General features: G+C 47.0%; 1 protein-coding gene across 1 annotated transcript in view; it reads right to left on the reverse strand.

The window, feature by feature from the left end:
- Positions 1-18,514, reverse strand: part of EMILIN1 (elastin microfibril interfacer 1) — an 80,049-nt gene that overhangs the window by 40,145 nt on the left and 21,390 nt on the right. The window contains exon 2 of the mRNA XM_073611929.1: positions 13,321-13,446. Within this exon, the coding sequence (XP_073468030.1) occupies positions 13,321-13,446 (126 nt within the window). The remainder of the gene's footprint in view (positions 1-13,320; positions 13,447-18,514) is intronic.

Genomic DNA, 18,514 nt, shown 5'->3' on the forward strand with positions numbered 1-18,514 from the left:
AATTTTTGCCTTTAGAAAATAAGTTTAAGGTCCTGTCTGATGATGATGATGAGGATGAATGGGACTCATTCAGTTCTGCATCCTCTATGGATGATGAGTGCCAGGGTGCAACAAAGCGCGCTGGTTCTCCAGGAAGAGGGAGTAGTCAGGCTAAGAAACGGCTGCCTCAACTACCCTAATGGCAGTTCCCACTCCGTTAAAAGTGGCAACCATTAATGTTGCCAGCTTAAGATCAGTAAGTGCTCGTCATATGGCCTTATTTTTGCTCAGCGAGTTTGATGCTGACATTTGGTTTTTGCAAGAAACCCATCTGAGTAGTCTGGCCGATATACATCTGGCAAAGAAGGAGTGGAGACGTGGTCCCTCATTTTGGTCTCTTGCGGCCGTGCCTTACAGCGGAGTTGCAGTCCTTTTTTCTGGTATGGTAACGTGCCGGCGGGTAATTGAGGTAGAGATAGGGAGATGCATGGTCTTAGACGTCTCTGTGAAGGGGCAGGACTTGCGCCTGATTAACATTTATGGTCCCCAGACGAAGTGGGACAGGAAATGCCTCTTTAGAAAGATTAAGCCTTTTCTTTTTACGGCCCAGCAGGTTATCTTTGGAGGTGATTTCAACACCATTACTAGGTCTAAAGACAGGAGAGGTTTCAGAGATAAGCTGGGCTATGACACCCTTTTTCTTAATGCGATAGTTAGGGAAGCAGGTCTGGTAGATGCGCACATTAAGCACTGCCCAGACAGCACGGGGTTCACTTTTCAGCGAGGTAGTAGTCAGAGTAGGATAGATAGGTTTTTTTTAAAGGGAGACTCCGCTTTTTCGGCACCTGTGTGTCGGGCAGTGGAGTTTTCTGATCACTGTATTCTATCTGTGACTCTGAATGCCCCAGACATGCCACCTAGGGGGAGGGGTATCTGGAGATTGAATTCGGCCCTCCTGGAAGACGAGAGAGTAAGACAATCCTTTGAGGATTTTTTTCAAGCACAGGTAACGATCCTAGACTTTTGCAACAGCAAGTCAGAATGGTGGGAGCTTGTTAAACAGCGGACTGTTGGGCTTTTCAAGGCCATAGGAAGAAAGAAGCAGCAAGATAAGTATATCACCTACCAGCGTTTGCGGAGGAAACTTGACCGCCTTGTTTCGAATGGAGGAGATTCTGGGGCGATCTCTGAGGTGAAGCTCCTCCTTAGGAGACATCAATATGACCGGCACGCCTCTTTGGTTCAGGAGAGGGATTACGGGAAATACCATTCGCCTGACCCTTATCAGAACTGTAAACAGAGCGTAGCAGTTAAGACAGTCAATGGCCTGAGGGACAGTACGGGCTCTCTGACGAAGTCTAGGTCAGGGATCCTGGAGGTTGTCAGGTCATACTATGCCGATCTCCTGGGAGGAAGGAACCTTGATCGGACAAGGATGTTGGGTTTTTTGGACTCTACACCAGGACTGGAAAGTAATGTTCCTTTGATGAATTTGACAGATGAAATCACTGCAGATGAGGTAATTCAGGCTATTGATAAACTAGCCATCAAGAAAACGCCAGGGCCAGATGGTCTGTTCTATAAATGTTTTAAGACGATCCTGGCTCCCTACCTTGCGGATGTTTTTAATGGCTGTTTGAATGAGGGTTCTCTCCCTCCCTCCATGAGGCAATCTGCAGTGATCCTTCTGTCAAAGGGTAAAGATCCTTCGATGATTGGGAATTGGCGCCCCATTAGCCTTCTTAATGTCGATAGGAAGATACTGGCAAAGATTTTCTTCTGGCGATTATCACCAGTGGCAGGCAGTTTGTTATCCCGCCACCAGCACTGTTCGGTCCAAGGTAGAAGCACTTTCTCAGCGGTGTTAGCTGTCCGGGAGGCCTTGGAGCGTTGTAGGGCTGCTGGTTGGGGTAAATTTTTGCTGACATTGGATCAGGCTAAGGCCTTTGATCGGGTTAATCATGAGTACTTGTGGCTCCTTCTTGACAAATATGGCCTGGAGGGGGGTTTCATTGATTGGCTCAAGATTTTGTACAAAGGGGCTGAAAGCTTTCCTCTGGTTAATGGTTGGGTCGGGCAGCCCTTTGCGGTCGGCTCGGGTGTGCGTCAGGGGTGTCCATTGAGTCCTCTGCTATATGTGTTTGCAATCGATCCCTTCATTAGAAGGCTAGAGAGTGGACCATTGTGTGGGGTACCTCTGGGCATCGCTGGTGAGCCTCCTTTGAAGGTTGTGGCCTATGCTGATGATGTTTCTGTTTTTATCTCTGGGACTGCGGAGGCGCAGGAAGTGGTCTCAGTGATGGGGCAGTATGCAGAGGCATCAGGTTCAAAGGTCAACCAGGACAAGTGTGAAGCTTTCTGGATGGGTGTGGAAGGTGAGTGCTTTGTTCTCCCGGATGACTTCCCGGAGCCCCAACAAAAAATTCGAGTTCTAGGCATTGAATTCGGCCCAGGTGACTATGGTCATGCAAATTGGGTGAACAGGCTGGAGAATGCCGATGCCAAGGTGGCAAGCTGGAAAGGTTGGCAGCTTTCCTTGAGGGAAAAGGTTGATCTGATCAAGACTTACCTGATTCCGATTTTTCTGTATGTCAGTTTTGTTTGCATTTTGCCAGTTTCTCTCTATACCAGGATCTATAGTTGTTTCTTCCAGCTGTTATGGGGGAACAGAATAAACCTTGTCAAAAGGAATGTGACTTACCTTCCTAGGCGGGAGGGTGGTCTAGGGATGGTCAACCCTGTAGTCTTTTTCTCTCTGATGTTTGTGAAGTACAATCTTGGTAACATGTTGGCAGAGAGACCGCCTGGGTGGGTTGGTATTTTCTAGTCCTGGTTTAGGCCCTTTCTGCGAGACTGGGAAAATGGTGGGCCAGTGAAAAGCCTGAGGGTCAAGCATGAACAGCTCCCGGCTTATGTTGCCCCGTGTTTGAAAATGCTTCGGCAGTGGCAAATAACAGCAGGAGAAGTCAAATCTCTTCCAAGGAAACTTCTTGAGAAGCGGATCATGAGCTCTGCTTTTTGCGAGCCACTGGCCTTGAGGGATTGCCCAAGCCTGGTTTTGGGGGAGGGTTTGCGATTGATTAATTTGGAGAGAATCCCAATGAAGTTTAGGGATCAGGCTTGGCTTGCCTTTCATGGAAAACTATATGTGAAGGGCAACTTGAAGTTTCTTTCCATGAGTGATCGGGGCTGCCCGAGAGTGGAGTGTGGAGGAGTGGTGGAGTCCATGGATCACTTTCTACTTCAATGCCCTTTTAATATAGAGGTGTACAAGAGGGTTGGGAGGGCTCTGAGTATACCCTTCCTCCCCCATATGAGTTATGCAGAGTGGGTGTATGGGGCATTCCAGACTCGTCGGGATTATGATTTGGAAACACTTTTTTTAGTTAGTCTAGTAGTCCGTTATTTCACGTGGAGTGCACGGTGTCAGGTATCCTTACGGAGTAAAATCCTCCCTGTCGAAGTGGTGGTGCAGAACATTCTGGGTGAGGTTGGGAAGATTCGGGGTCTTGAGAAAGGCAGGTGGCAGCAGGAGGTCTGGATAAGGGCGTGGAGGAATATCAGGACTCTGTAGCTGCTGCCTGTTGATCTCGGGGTGTGCGGCTTTTCTTTCTATTCTTGATTCACTCCCCTAGATTTTCAAGATGAAATCTATTTTTGATAAAAGGCTCCATGCATGGTGACGGTGATGTTCCTTAGTCTGGCTCTCCTGTAGGGATTGTGTTGTGCGCAATTTGGTTTGTACCATTTATTATGTTCTTGTTTTGTATTATCATATTCAATTATTTTGTAAATATGTTTTATTTATTTATTATGGTTTTATTGTATATAAGTTGTTTGTAAGTTTATTCAATAAACAAAATTAACCCCTCATAATGGGCACAGCGGGTGTACAGACCCGGGAACTCAGCACAGGGATGGTGGGAACCTCTCATAATGGGCACAGCGGGTGTACAGACCCGGGAACTCAGCACAGGGATGGTGGGAACCCCTCATAATGGGCACAGCGGGTGTACAGACCCGGGACCTCAGCACAGGGATGGTGAGAACCCCTCATAATGGGCACAGCGGGTGTACAGACCCGGGACCTCAGCACAGGGATGGTGAGAACCCCTCATAATGGGCACAGCGGGTGTACAGACCCGGGAACTCAGCACAGGGATGGTGGGAACCCCTCATAATGGGCACAGCGGGTGTACAGACCCAGGAACTCAGCACAGGGGTGGTGGGAACACCTCATAATGGGCACAGCGGGTGTACAGACCTGGGAACTCAGCACAGGGATGGTGGGAACCCCTCATAATGGGCACAGCGGGTGTACAGACCCGGGAACGTAGCACAGGGATGGTGGGAACCCCTCATAATGGGCACAGCGGGTGTACAGACCCGGGAACTCAGCACAGGGATGGTGAGAACCCCTCATAATGGGCACAGCGGGTGTACAGACCCGGGACCTCAGCACAGGGATGGTGAGAACCCCTCATAATGGGCACAGCGGGTGTACAGACCCGGGAACTCAGCACAGGGATGGTGGGAACCCCTCATAATGGGCACAGCGGGTGTACAGACCCAGGAACTCAGCACAGGGGTGGTGGGAACACCTCATAATGGGCACAGCGGGTGTACAGACCTGGGAACTCAGCACAGGGATGGTGGGAACCCCTCATAATGGGCACAGCGGGTGTACAGACCCGGGAACGTAGCACAGGTATGGTGGGAACCCCTCATAATGGGCACAGCGGGGGTACAGACCCGGGAACTCAGCACAGGGATGGTGGGAACCCCTCATAATGGGCACAGCGGGTGTACAGATCCGGGAACTCAGCACAGGGATGGTGGGAACCCCTCATAATGGGCACAGCGGGTGTACAGACCCGGGAACTCAGCACAGGGATGGTGGGAACCTCTCATAATGGGCACAGCGGGTGTACAGACCCGGGAACTCAGCACAGGGATGGTGGGAACCCCTCATAATGGGCACAGCGGGTGTACAGATCTGGGAACTCAGCACAGGGATGGTGGGAACCCCTCATAATGGGCACAGCGGGTGTACAGACCCGGGAACTCAGCACAGGGATGGTGGGAACCCCTCATAATGGGCACAGCGGGTGTACAGACCCAGGAACTCAGCACAGGGATGGTGGGAACCCCTCATAATGGGCACAGCGGGTGTACAGACCCGGGAACTCAGCACAGGGATGGTGGGAACCCCTCATAATGGGCACAGCGGGTGTACAGACCCGGGAACTCAGCACAGGGATGGTGGGAACCCCTCATTAATGACACAGTAAAATATGTGAATTGCTTTGTGGGTAAGAAATGTCCCTGCATGATGTACTGCACAGAACACTCACGGTAATGGGCCAGTCCAGCTATAAATAGAAAAGCACATCAAATAATTATCTCATCTGAACAGAGCAACTAAAAACACCCCAATAATAATCCAAACCATTGGAAGTTTTCTCTGGATGGGGGGTTGGAATGGAAGTTTTCTCTGGATGGGGGGGTTGGAATGGAAGTTTTCTCTGGATGATGGGTTGGAATGGAAGTTTTCTCTGGATGGGGGGTTGGAATGGAAGTTTTCTCTGGATGGGGGGTTGGAATGGAAGTTTTCTCTGGATGATGGGTTGGAATGGAAGTTTTCTTTGGATGGGGGGGTTGGAATAGAAGTTTTCTCTGGATGATGGGTTGGAATGGAAGTTTTATCTGGATGGGGGGTTGGAATGGAAGTTTTCTCTAGATGGGGGTTGGAATGGAAGTTTTATCTGGGAGGGGGAAGTGTATGTGTGGAAGGGCAGATCTTATCTTCCAGGAGGGGAAGATGAAAGGAACTTCAGAGAGAAGAAGGTCAGGAGGACACAAAGACCTCCAGAACACAAAAGCTTCTTGTTCTGAGAGGAGGCTGAGAGGTGGGAGGCCCTTACTGGAGAGCTTAGACCCCCCTGAGCCTTTGATGTTCCTGGGAGAATAATATGCGGCTGGCGGGATAATGGCTGGGGGGGGACAAGGTGGAAGATAAGAGACTCCTGGAGACACATTGACAGAAGGAATAATAAGGAATTTGTGAAATCATCTATGGCCGGATGAGGGGGCGTCATCCCCCCCATCCCTCTGAATGAGGCTGAACACCATTCTGAAGGACAGATTAGCCGTCCACAGAAATGTTTTCTTCAGTTTTTCTCTTTTGTTGGATTGAAGTCACAATAATCTGATCAAGTCCATGTCTACATTTCTTCTTAAACTTTATAACATCTACAATGTATGATCTGTGGGGTGTCCTTAGTGGGACGGTATGTCTTAGGGTGATCTCATCTACAATGTGTGATCTGTGGGGTGTCCTTAGTGGGACGGTATGTCTTAGGGTGATCTCATCTACAATGTGTGTTCTGTGAGGTGTCCTTAGTGGGACGGTATGTCTTAGGGTGAGCTCATCTACAATGTGTGATCTGTGGGGTGTCCTTAGTGGGACGGTATGTCTTAGGGTGATCTCATCTACAATGTATGATCTGTGGGGTGTCCTTAGTGGGACGGTATGTCTTAGGGTGATCTCATCTACAATGTGTGATCTGTAGGGTTCTATAGTGGGAGGGTATGTCTTAGGATGATCTCATCTACAATGTGTGATCTGTGGGGTGTCCTTAGTGGGACGTGATGTTCTTAGAGTGATCTCATCTACAATGTGTGATCTGTGGGGTGTCCTTAGTGGGACGGTATGTCTTAGGGTGAGCTCATCTACAATGTGTGATCTGTGGGGTGTCCTTAGTGGGACGGTATGTCTTAGGGTGATCTCATCTACAATGTATGATCTGTGGGGTGTCCTTAGTGGGACGGTATGTCTTAGGGTGATCTCATCTACAATGTGTGATCTGTAGGGTTCTATAGTGGGAGGGTATGTCTTAGGATGATCTCATCTACAATGTGTGATCTGTGGGGTGTCCTTAGTGGGACGTGATGTTCTTAGAGTGATCTCATCTACAATGTGTGATCTGTGGGGTGTCCTTAGTGGGATGTGATGTTCTTAGAGTGATCTCATCTACAATGTGTGATCTGTGGGGTGTCCTTAGTGGGATGTGATGTTCTTAGAGTGATCTCATCTACAATGTGTGATCTGTGGGGTGTCCATAGTGGGACGGTATGTCTTATGCCCCGTACACACAGTCGGACTTTGTTCGGACATTCCGACAACAAAATCCTAGGATTTTTTCCGCCGGATGTTGGCTCAAACTTGTCTTGCATACACACGGTCACACAAAGTTGTCGGAAAATCCGTTCATTCTGAACGTGGTGACGTAAAACACGTACGTTGGGACTATAAATGGGGCAGTGGCCAATAGCTTTCATGTCTTTATTTATTCTGAGCATGCGTGGCACTTTGTGCGTCGGATTTGTGTACACACGATCGGAATTTCCGACAAAGGATTTTGTTGTTGGAAAATTTTATAGCCTGCTCTCAAACTTTGTGTGTCGGAAAATCTGATGGAAAATGTCCGATGGAGCCCACACACGGTCGGAATTTCCGACAACACGCTCCGATCGGATATTGTCTATCGCAAAATCCGACCGTGTGTACGGGGCATTAGGATGATCCCATCTACAATGTGTGATCTGTGGGGTGTCCTTAGTGGGACGGTATGTCTTAGGGTGATCCCATCTACAATGTATGATCTGTGGGGTGTCCATAGTGGGACGGTATGTCTTAGGATGATCCCATCTACAATGTGTGATCTGTGGGGTGTCCATAGTGGGACGAGATGTTCTTAGAGTGATCCCATCTACAATGTGTGATCTGTGGGGTGTCCATAGTGGGACGGTATGTCTTAGGGTGATCCCATCTACAATGTGTGATCTGTGGGGTGTCCTTAGTGGGACGGTATGTCTTGTGCCCTGTACACACGGTCGGATTTTCCGACGGAAAATATGCGATAGAACCTTGTTGTCGGAAATTCCGACCGTGTGTAGGCTCCATCACACATTTTCCATCGGATGACATCACCAATCCAACTGTTCACATGGCACCTCCCAATGACATCACCAATCCAACTGTAAACCTGGCACCTCCCAATGACATCACCAATCCAACTGTAAACCTGGCCCTTCCCAATGACATCACCAATCCCACTCTAAACCTGGCACCTCCCAATGACATCACCAATCCAACTCTAAACCTGGCACCTCCCAATGACCTCACCAATCCAACTCTAAACCTGGCACCTCCCAATGACATCACCAATCCAACTCTACACCTGGCACCTCCCAATGACATCACCAATCCAACTGTTAACATGGCACCTCCCAATGACATCACCAATCCAACTGTAAACCTGGCCCCTCCCAATGACATCACCAATCCAACTGTAAACCTGGCACCTCCCAATGACATCACCAATCCAACTCCAAACCTGGCACCTCCCAATGACATCACCAATCCAACTCTAAACCTGGCACCTCCCAATGACATCACCAATCCAACTCTAAACCTGGCACCTCCCAATGACACCACCAATCCAACTCTAAACCTGGCACCTCCCAATGACCTCACCAATCCAACTGTAAACCTGGCCCCTCCCAATGACATCACCAATCCAACTCTAAACCTGGCACCTCCAAATGACATCACCAATCCAACTCTAAACATGGCCCTTCCCAATGACATCACCAATCCAACTGTAAACCTGGCACCTCCCAATGACCTCACCAATCCAACTCTAAACCTGGCCCCTCCCAATGACATCACCAATCCAACTCTAAACCTGGCACCTCCAAATGACATCACCAATCCAACTCTAAACATGGCCCTTCCCAATGACATCACCAATCCAACTGTAAACCTGGCACCTCCCAATGACATCACCAATCCAACTCTAAACCTGGCACCTCCCAATGACATCACCAAGCAAACTCTAAACCTGGCACCTCCCAATGACATCACCAATCCAACTGTAAACCTGGCCCTTCCCAATGACATCACCAATCCAACTGTAAACCTGGCCCTTCCCAATGACATCACCAATCCAACTGTAATCCTGGCACTTCCCAATGACATCACCAATCCAACTGTAAACCTGGCACCTCCCAATGACATCACCAATCCAACTGTTAACATGGCACCTCCCAATGATATCACCAATCCAACTGTAAACCTGGCACCTCCCAATGACATCACCAATCCAACTCTAAACCTGGCACCTCCCAATGACACCACCAAGCAAACTCTAAACCTGGCCCTTCCCAATGACATCACCAATCCAACTGTTAACATGGCACCTCCCAATGACCTCACCAATCCAACTCTAAACCTGGCACCTCCCAATGACATCACCAATCCAACTCTAAACCTGGCACCTCCCAATGACATCACCAATCCAACTGTAAACCTGGCACCTCCCAATGACATCACCAATCCAACTGTAAACCTGGCACCTCCCAAAGACATCACCAATCCAACTGTTAACATGGCACCTCCCAATGAAATCACCAATCCAACTCTAAACCTGGCACCTCCCAATAACATCACCAATCCAACAGTAAACCTGGCCCTTCCCAATGACATTACCAATCCCACTCTAAACCTGGCACCTCCCAATGACATCACCAATCCAACTCTAAACCTGGCCCCTCCCAATAACATCAACAATCCAACTGTAAACCTGGCCCTTCCCAATGACATTACCAATCCCACTGTAAACCTGGCACCTCCCAATGACATCACCAATCCCACTCTAAACCTGGCACCTCCCAATGACATCACCAATCCAACTCTAAACCTGGCACCTCCCAATGACATCACCAATCCAAGGGTAAACCTGGCACCTCCCAATGACATCACCAATCCAACTGTTAACATGGCACCTCCCAATTACATCACCAATCCAACTGTAAACCTGGCACCTCCCAATAACATCACCAATCCAACTGTAAACCTGGCCCTTCCCAATGACATTACCAATCCCACTCTAAACCTGGCACCTCCCAATGACATCACCAATCCAACTCTAAACCTGGCACCTCCCAATGACATCACCAATCCAACTCTAAACCTGGCCCCTCCCAATAACATCACCAATCCAACTGTAAACCTGGCACCTCCCAATGACATCACCAATCCCACTCTAAACCTGGCACCTCCCAATGACATCACCAATCCAACTCTAAACCTGGCACCTCCCAATGACATCACCAATCCAACGGTAAACCTGGCACCTCCCAATGACATCACCAATCCAACTGTTAACATGGCACCTCCCAATTACATCACCAATCCAACTGTAAACCTGGCACCTCCCAATAACATCACCAATCCAACTGTAAACCTGGCCCTTCCCAATGACATTACCAATCCCACTCCAAACCTGGCACCTCCCAATGACATCACCAATCCAACTCTAAACCTGGCACCTCCCAATGACATCACCAATCCAACTCTAAACCTGGCACCTCCCAATGACATCACCAATCCAACTGTAAACCTGGCCCTTCCCAATGACATCACCAATCCAACTGTAAACCTGGCACTTCCCAATGACATCACCAATCCAACTGTAAACCTGGCACCTCCCAATGACATCACCAATCCAACTGTTAACATGGCACCTCCCAATGACATCACCAATCCAACTGTAAACCTGGCCCTTCCCAATGACATCACCAATCCAACTGTAAACCTGGCCCTTCCCAATGACATCACCAATCCAACTGTAAACCTGGCACCTCCCAATGACATCACCAATCCCACTCTAAACCTGGCACCTCCCAATGACATCACCAATCCAACTGTTAACATGGCACCTCCCAATGACATCACCAATCCAACTCTAAACCTGGCCCCTCCCAATGACACCACCAATCCAACTGTAAACCTGGCACCTCCCAATGACATCACCAATCCAACTCTAAACCTGGCCCCTCCCAATGACATCACCAATCCAACTGTAAACCTGGCTCCTCCCAATAACATCACCAATCCAACTCTAAACATGGCCCTTCCCAATGACATCACCAATCCAACTGTAAACCTGGCCCTTGCCAATGACATCACCAATCCAACTCTAAACCTGGCACCTCCAAATGACATCACCAATCCAACTCTAAACCTGGCCCTTCCCAATGACATCACCAATCCAACTGTAAACCTGGCACCTCCCAATGACATCACCAATCCAACTTTAAACCTGGCCCTTCCCAATGACATCACCAATCCAACTGTAAACATGGCCCTTGCCAATGACATCACCAATCCAACTGTAAATATAGCACCTCCCAATAACTAGCCCAACGATAAACCAGAACCATCCCAGTTTTATACAGAGTCCGCCATTTAAAAGGGCAAATCCCAGTGACACCACCAACCCAGTTATAAGCCAGAACCATCCCAGTGTCATACAGAGCCCTCCTATAAGGGCAGTTCAGCTATGGAATTCCCCCTGTAATAACAGCATCAAATATAAAGAGAACAGAAAAGACTGAACAGAGAGGGAGTACTCGGAATGGTCAGGGGTGGGTAGTGGGGTTCCCCAGGGTTCTGTGCTGGGACCAATCCTATTTAATTTGTTCATAAATGGGAGGATGGGATAAACAGTTCAATCTCTGTATTTGTGGACGATAATAAGCTAAGCAGGGTGTTTCGTCAGATTAGGCGACCCGTCAGAATGTGTAACGGAAGTGACGTTGCCGCCGTCTTGGTACACCCCACACTCCTCCACAGTGAAGATACACTGGGAAGGGGGCAAGCGGACATCTTGTTACACCCACCGGAGTTCTGTACTTTACACTTTTTTTAAACAGTAAACTGAGGTTATATAGTGAAATCCAATACTTACATCCCTGTGTGAATGTTTACACGTTGAATTTTAAAAGCAGCGAACTTCTGTCTGATTAGCAAACCTCTGAGATGATCAGGCTCGCCGCTGCTTTTAAAATTCAACATCTAAACAGTAAGACGGAGTCCTAAGTACTGTATTTCACTATAAATGCGGGTGTAGCAAGATGACGGCGACGAAACTTCACTTCCGTTACACATGCTTACAGGTCACCTAATCTGATGAAACAAGGGCAATAACTTCTCCGCAGGATGTGGAAACCTTGCAAGAAGATCTGAACAAATGAATGGGGGAGGGGCAACTACCGTACATGGGAAATGAGGTTCAATGTAGAAAAATGTAAAATAATGCATTTGGGTGGTAAAAATCTGAATGTAATCTATAGACTGGGGGGAGAACCTCTGGGGGAATCTAGGATGTAAAAGGACTTGGGGGTCCTAGTAGATGATAGGCTCAGCAATGGCATGCAATGCCAAGCTGCTGCTAATAAAGCAAACAGAATATTGGCATTAAAAAGGGGATCAACTCCAGAGATAAAACGATAATTCTCCCGCTCTACAAGACTCTGGTCCGGCCGCACCTGGAGTATGCTGTCCAGTTCTGGGCACCAGTCCTCAGGAAGGATGTACTGGAAATGGAGCGACTACAAAGAAGGGCAACAAAGCTAATAAAGGGTCTGGAGGATCTTAGTTATGAGGAAAGGTTGTGAGCTCTGAACTTATTCTCTCTGGAGAAGAGACGCTTGAGAGGGGATATGATTTCACTGTATAAATACCGGACTGGTGACCCCACAATATATAAATACCGGACTGGTGACCCCACAATATATAAATACCGGACTGGTGACCCCACAATATACAAATACCGGACTGGTGACCCCACAATATACAAATACCGGACTGGTGACCCCACAATATATAAATACCGGACTGGTGACCCCACAATATACAAATACCAGACTGGTGACCCCACAATATACAAATACCGGACTGGTGACCCCACAATATATAAATACCGGACTGGTGACCCCACAATATACAAATACCGGACTGGTGACCCCACAATATATAAATACCTGACTGGTGACCCCACAATATATAAATACCAGACTGGTGACCCCACAATATATAAATACCGGACTGGTGACCCCACAATAGAAATAAAACTTTTTCGCAGAAGAGAGTTTAATAAGACTCGTGGCCACTCATTACAATTAGAAGAAAAGAGGTTTAACCTTAAACTACGTAGAGGGTTCTTTACTGTAAGAGCGGCAAGGATGTGGAATTCCCTTCCACAGGCGGTGGTCTCAGCGGGGAGCATTGATAGCTTCAAGAAACTATTAGATAATCACCTGAATGACCGCAACATACAGGGATATACAATGTAATACGGACATATAATCACACACATAGGTTAGACTTGTGTCTTTTTTTCAACCTCTTCTACTATGTAACTGGAAGCTTTTCTTACATTCCCAATACAGATTTCTGACCCTCAGAGCTCACAATCTATGAATGATACTCACATGACAGTGCGCGGACATTGTAGCTGCCCCCACACACACGGCTGGTACTCCGGCTTCACGTAAGTCTCAACGCCATCTTCTACCATACAAGTGACGGTCCGGGTCACCATGTACGCACACCAGTTCCTGGGGAGATAAAGAGATGACATCATAACCAAAGCTTAATAATATAAAGGAGACACTAAGCGATGACATCACGACTAAGGTGTAATAATAATATATAGAGGACACGGGGAGTGTTGTATGGACCAGATCTTATAAGGGATCAGAGATGACATCATGACTGAGGTGTAATAATAATATATAGAGAACACGGGGAGTGTTGTATGGACCAGATCTTATAAGGGATCAGAGATGACATGATGACTGAGGTGTAATAATAATATATAGAGGACACGGGGAGTGTTGTATGGACCAGATCTTATAAGGGATCAGAGATGACATCATGACTGAGGTGTAATAATAATATATAGAGGACACGGGGAGTGTTGTATGGACCAGATCTTATAAGGGATCAGAGATGACATGATGACTAAGGTGTAATAATAATATATAGAGGACACGGGGAGTGTTGTATGGACCAGATCTTATAAGGGATCAGAGATGACATCATGACTGAGGTGTAATAATAATATATAGAGGACACGGGGAGTGTTGTATGGACCAGATCTTATAAGGGATCAGAGATGACATCATGACTGAGGTGTAATAATAATATATAGAGGACACGGGGAGTGTTGTATGGACCAGATCTTATAAGGGATCAGAGATGACATCATGACTGAGGTGTAATAATAATATATAGAGGACACGGGGAGTGTTGTATGGACCAGATCTTATAAGGGATCAGAGATGACATCATGACTGAGGTGTAATAATAATATATAGAGGACACGGGGAGTGTTGTATGGACCAGATCTTATAAGTCTGGAGTGAAAACCAGATACAGACTAGAAAAGAAAGCCAAAAATTGGGGAAGACCTAGGAGATGGAACCAGGAGCAGACTAGGGGTGGAGCCAGGAATTGGGGACAGACCTAGGAGGTGGAACAAGGAGCAGACTAGGGGTGGAGCCAGGAATTGGGGAAGACCTAGGAGATGGAACCAGGAGCAGACTAGGGGTGGAGCCAGGAATTGGGGACAGACCTAGGAGGTGGAACAAGGAGCAGACGGGGTGGAGCCAAGAATTGGGGACAGACCTAGGAGATGAAACCAGGAGCAGACTAGGGGTGGAGCCAGGAATTGGAGACAGACCTAGGAGGTGGAACCAGGAGCAGACTAGAGGTGGAGCTAGGAATTGGGGACAGACCTAGGAGATGAAACCAGGAGCAGACTAGGGGTGGAGCCAGGAATTGGAGACAGACCTAGGAGGTGGAACCAGGAGCAGACTAGGGGTGGAGCTAGGAATTGGGGACAGACCTAGGAGATGAAACCAGGAGCAGACTAGGGGTGGAGCCAGCAACTGGAGACAGACCTAGGAGGTGGAACCAGGAGCAGAATAGGGGTGGAGCTAGGAATTGGGGAAACCCAGGAGGTGGAACCAGGAGCAGACTAGGGGTGGTGTCAGGAATTGGGGACAGAACTAGGTAGCGGAACCAGGAGCAGACTAGGGGTGGAGCCAGGAATTGGGGACAGACCTAGGAGGTGGAACCAGGATCAGATTAGGGGTGGAGCCAGGATTTGGGGACAGAACTAGGAGGTGGAACCAGGAGCAGACTAGGGGTGGAGCCAGGAATTGGGGACAGACCTAGGAGGTGGAACCAGGAGCAGACTAGGGGTGGAGCCAGGAAAATTGGGGAATTATCTGAGAGGGAAAATTGGGGAATTATCTGAGAAGGAAAATTGGGGAATTATCTGAGAGGGAAAATTGGGGAATTATCTGAGAGGGAAAATTGGGGAACTATCTGAGAGGGAAAATTGGGGAATTATCTGAGAGGGAAAATTGGGGAATTATCTGAGAGGGAAAATTGGGGAATTATCTGAGAGGGAAAATTGGGGAATTATCTGAGAGGGAAAATTGGGGAATTATCTGAGAGGGAAAATTGGGGAATTATCCGAGAGGGGAATTGGGGAATTATCTGAGGGAAAATTGGGGAATTATCTGAGGGAAAATTGGGGAATTATCTAAGAGGGGAAATTTGAGTTAGAGCCGGGAGAGGAAAATCAGGACAGATGTGGGAGGGAGAATTGGGGAATTATCTGAGAGGGAAAATTGGGGAATTATCTGAGAGGGAGAATTGGGGAATAATCTGAAGACGAAATTGGGGAATTATCTGAGAGGGAGAATTGGGGAATTATCTGAGAGGGGAAATTTGAGTTAGAGCCGGGAGAGGAAAATCAGGACAGATGTGGGAGGGAGAATTGGGGAATTATCTGAGAGGGAGAATTGGGGAATTATCTGAGAGGGAAAATTGGGGAATTATCTGAGAGGGAAAATTGGGGAATTATCTGAGAAGGAAAATTGGGGAATTATCTGAGAGGGAAAATTGGGGAATTATCCAAGAGGGAAAATTGGGGAATTATCCGAGAGGGAAAATTGGGGAATTATCTGAGAGGGATAATTGGAGAATTATCTGAGAGGGAAAATTGGGGAATTATCTGAGAGGGAAAATTGGGGAATTATCTGAGAGGGATAATTGAGGAATTATCTGAGAGGGGAAATTTGAGTTAGAGCCAGGAGAGGAAAATCAGGACAGATGTGGGAGGGAGAATTTGGGGAATTATCTGAGAGGGGAAATTGGGGAATTATCTGAGAGGGAAAATTGGGGAATTATCTGAGAGGGAAAATTGGGGAATTATCTGAGAGGGAAAATTGGGGAATTATCTGAGAGGAAAAATTGGGGAATTATCTGAGAGGAAAAATTGGGGAATTATCTGAGAGGAAAAATTGGGGAATTATCTGAGAAGGAAAATTGGGGAATTATCTGAGAGGGAAAATTGGGGAATTATCCGAGAGGGAAAATTGGGGAATTATTTGAGAAGGAAAATTGGGGAATTATCTGAGAGGGAAAATTGGGGAATTATCCAAGAGGGAAAATTGGGGAATTATCCTAGAGGGAAAATTGGGGAATTATCCTAGAGGGAAAATTGGGGAATTATCCTAGAGGGAAAATTGGTGAATTATCTGAGAGGGAAAATTGGGGAATTATCTGAGAGGGAAAATTGGGGAATTATCTGAGAGGGAAAATTGGGGAATTATCTGAGAGGGAAAATTGGGGAATTATCTGAGAGGGAAAATTGGGGAATTATCTGAGAGGGAAAATTGGGGAATTATCTGAGAGGGAAAATTGGGGAATTATCTGAGAGGGAGAATTGGGGAATTATCTGAGAGGGAGAATTGGGGAATTATCTGAGAGGGAGAATTGGGGAATTATCTGAGAGGGAGAATTGCGGAATTATCTGAGAGGGGAAATTTGAGTTAGAGCTGGGAGAGGAAAATCAGGACAGATGTGGGAGGGAGAATTGGGGAATTATCTGAGAGGGAAAATTGGGGAGTTATCTGAGAGGGAAAATTGGGGAATTATCTGAGAGGGAAAATTGGGGAATTATCTGAGAGGGAGAATTGGGGAATTATCTGAGAGGGGAAATTTGAGTTAGAGCCGGAAGAGGAAAATCAGGACAGATGTGGGAGGGAGAATTGGGGAATTATCTGAGAGGGAAAATTGGGGAGTTATCTGAGAGGGAAAATTGGGGAATTATCTGAGAGGGAAAATTGGGGAATTATCTGAGAGGGAAAATTGGGGAATTATCTGAGAGGGAAAATTGGGGAATTATCCGAGAGGGAAAATTGGGGAATTATCTGAGAGGGAAAATTGGGGAATTATCCGAGAGGGAAAATTGGGGAATTATCCGAGAGGGAAAATTGGGGAATTATCCGAGAGGGAAAATTGGGTAATTATCCGAGAGGGAAAATTGGGGAATTATCCGAGAGGGAAAATTGGGGAATTATCCGAGAGGGAAAATTGGGGAATTATCTGAGGACGAAATTGGGGAATTATCTGAGAGGGATAATTGAGGAATTATCTGAGAGGGGAAATTTGAGTTAGAGCCAGGAGAGGAAAATCAGGACAGATGTGGGAGGGAGAATTGGGGAATTATCTGAGAGGGGAAATTGGGGAATTATCCAAGAGGGAAAATTGGGGAATTATCCTAGAGGGAAAATTGGGGAATTATCTGAGAGGGAAAATTGGGGAATTATCCGAGAGGGAAAATTGGGGAATTATCCGAGAGGGAAAATTGGGGAATTATCTGAGAGGGAAAATTGGGGAATTATCTGAGAGGGGAAATTTGAGTTAGAGCTGGGAGAGGAAAATCAGGACAGATGTGGGAGGGAGAATTGGGGAATTATCCGAGAGGGAAAATTAGGGAATTATCTGACAGGGAAAATTGGGGAATTATTTGAGAAGGAAAATTGGGGAATTATCTGAGAGGGAAAATTGGGGAATTATCCAAGAGGGAAAATTGGGGAATTATCCGAGAGGGAAAATTGGGGAATTATCCGAGAGGGAAAATTGGGGAATTATCCGAGAGGGAAAATTGGGGAATTATCCAAGAGGGAAAATTGGGGAATTATCCGAGAGGGAAAATTGGGGAATTATCCGAGAGGGAAAATTGGGGAATTATCCGAGAGGGAAAATTGGGGAATTATCCGAGAGGGAAAATTGGGGAATTATCCGAGAGGGAAAATTGGGGAATTATCCGAGAGGGAAAATTTGAGTTAGAGCTGGGAGAGGAAAATCAGGACAGATGTGGGAGGGAGAATTATCTGAGAATGAAAATTGGGGAATTATCTGAGAGGGAGAATTGGAGAATTATCTGAGAGGGAGAATTGGGGAATTATCTGAGAGGGAAAATTTGGGAATTATCTGAGAACGAAAATTGGGGAATTATCTGAGGACGAAATTGGGGAATTATCTGAGAGGGATAATTGAGGAATTATCTGAGAGGGGAAATTTGAGTTAGAGCCAGGAGAGGAAAATCAGGACAGATGTGGGAGGGAGAATTGGGGAATTATCTGAGAGGGGAAATTGGGGAATTATCCAAGAGGGAAAATTGGGGAATTATGCTAGAGGGAAAATTGGGGAATTATCTGAGAGGGAAAATTGGGGAATTATCCGAGAGGGAAAATTGGGGAATTATCCGAGAGGGAAAATTGGGGAATTATCTGAGAGGGAAAATTGGGGAATTATCTGAGA

Source organism: Aquarana catesbeiana, unplaced genomic scaffold (assembly GCF_042186555.1).
Source record: "Aquarana catesbeiana isolate 2022-GZ unplaced genomic scaffold, ASM4218655v1 unanchor240, whole genome shotgun sequence".
NCBI classification, from domain to species: Eukaryota; Metazoa; Chordata; class Amphibia; order Anura; family Ranidae; genus Aquarana; species Aquarana catesbeiana.